General features: G+C 47.2%; 1 protein-coding gene across 3 annotated transcripts in view; it reads right to left on the bottom strand.

The window, feature by feature from the left end:
* The window catches only part of RAF1 (Raf-1 proto-oncogene, serine/threonine kinase), a 66,213-nt gene extending 65,334 nt beyond the window's left edge, over positions 1-879 (bottom strand). For 2 of the 3 annotated variants that reach the window (XM_027665995.1, XM_027665992.1), the window contains exon 1: positions 705-879. Coding sequence is in view for 1 of the 3 variants with exons in the window: in XM_027665992.1 (XP_027521793.1) it covers positions 705-743 (39 nt within the window). In the remaining 2 variants the exon portion in view is untranslated. The remainder of the gene's footprint in view (positions 1-704) is intronic. The other variant, XM_027665993.1, reaches the window with a different exon arrangement.
* Between the last annotated feature and the right edge of the window lie 554 nt (positions 880-1,433).

Genomic DNA, 1,433 nt, shown 5'->3' with positions numbered 1-1,433 from the left:
AACACACCCAATCCTTAACACACCCAATCCTTAACACACACAGTCTCAGCCACCGTTTGGGAACTCCTGCCCTGCCCGCGGCCTCAGCGCGACCGCCCCGTCCCCGCGGTGCGGGGCAGCCCCGCGCGCTGTGGGGGTGTGCGTGTTTATAACACTTTGTTCTGCAAACACGGCCGCTCTCAACCTCAGCTCCGCGGTCATTCATTTCAAAGCGTCCAAAAGAAGGCAGAAATAAAGTCTCCTGCAAATAGGCTTCGATTAAATCTAGAAAGAATTTTCGCAAACAAATCAAAGGCAGGCGGTCCGAAGCCCTGAAATGGAACCGGGCCGCTCAGGAACGGGCAGGCACAAGTGTTGCACTTCAAAACGCAACTTTGTACTTGGCAAACATTAAACCTTGTGCTGGTTTAATATTTAAATGGAAGAAAGACAATTTCAAAGATTACTAGATTTTTTTTTCATCAGAAAATGAGGAAATTTCCACCAAATTCTACATATGAGATTAATGAAATCCCCTTTAGAAATAGCACTGAGGCTTCTCTATCTGATCTCAGACTCATTAATTTAATCTTTTGAAGCAGGTTGAGCACGTATTTAATCCTGACCCTTTGGTTGGATTCACAGATCCCTTAATCTTCCATATGTACAATTAAAAGTGCTGCAAAAGCTGTCACATTCCCCCTCCTGCCCCTGCTGAGACTCACCAGAGCCTGGAACCTCTTCCCTCTCCCAGTCAGCACCATCCAGGGTGGGTTTGATCCAAAGGAGAAATCCAGAGGACTGGGACTCCCTAGCCAAGTGCACCTGGGGTTACCAGTTCATAGGGAGAGAGGCACAAGGAGCTGAGACAGTGGGAATGGTTTGGCTTTCCCAGAGGCTCCAACACATTCTCTGTGTGAGCAGAAATACCTGGGCCCACAGACTGAGCCCTGGAGTGTCACATGGGTGTCAGAGCTAAAAAAGGCAAACCCATGGGCTTAATTTAAACTCCCCCAGTATGTCAGTGTTTTCCCCCAGGACTGCCTGAGCGCCTCTTCCAAACTTTTCTACAGTTTTTCTGGAATTTTAATATCCCTCTCTCTTTGGGTTTGTACTTTTTCATTCTTTTATTTTTAGATTCAGTATTTCACAGTGGTCTGCAGAGTCTGCCTGACGCCAGCAAATGTAACTGGATCCCAAGTGCCTGCAAGCCAGGAATTGCAGCCACGATCAGCACGCTGCCCAGAGCAAAACCTTGGCACTGGGCAGCACCAAAGAGTCTCAATCCTCTATTTATCTTCGGCAGGGCTTGGGAAAGGAAGCAAGAAGAGTTCATCAAAATGTAAAGAATAGCTGGGAAAGGATAGGACTAAGTCAATAGAAATCAAAGATGCAAATAGGTCTGTCCTGCAACAGATCTGTGTGAGCTGAATTTCAAATGCAAGACCAGGGGT

Source organism: Corapipo altera, unplaced genomic scaffold (assembly GCF_003945725.1).
Source record: "Corapipo altera isolate COAL_440 unplaced genomic scaffold, ASM394572v1 101, whole genome shotgun sequence".
Lineage (NCBI taxonomy): Eukaryota > Metazoa > Chordata > Aves > Passeriformes > Pipridae > Corapipo > Corapipo altera.
This window is presented reverse-complemented; position numbering and strand designations above follow the sequence as displayed.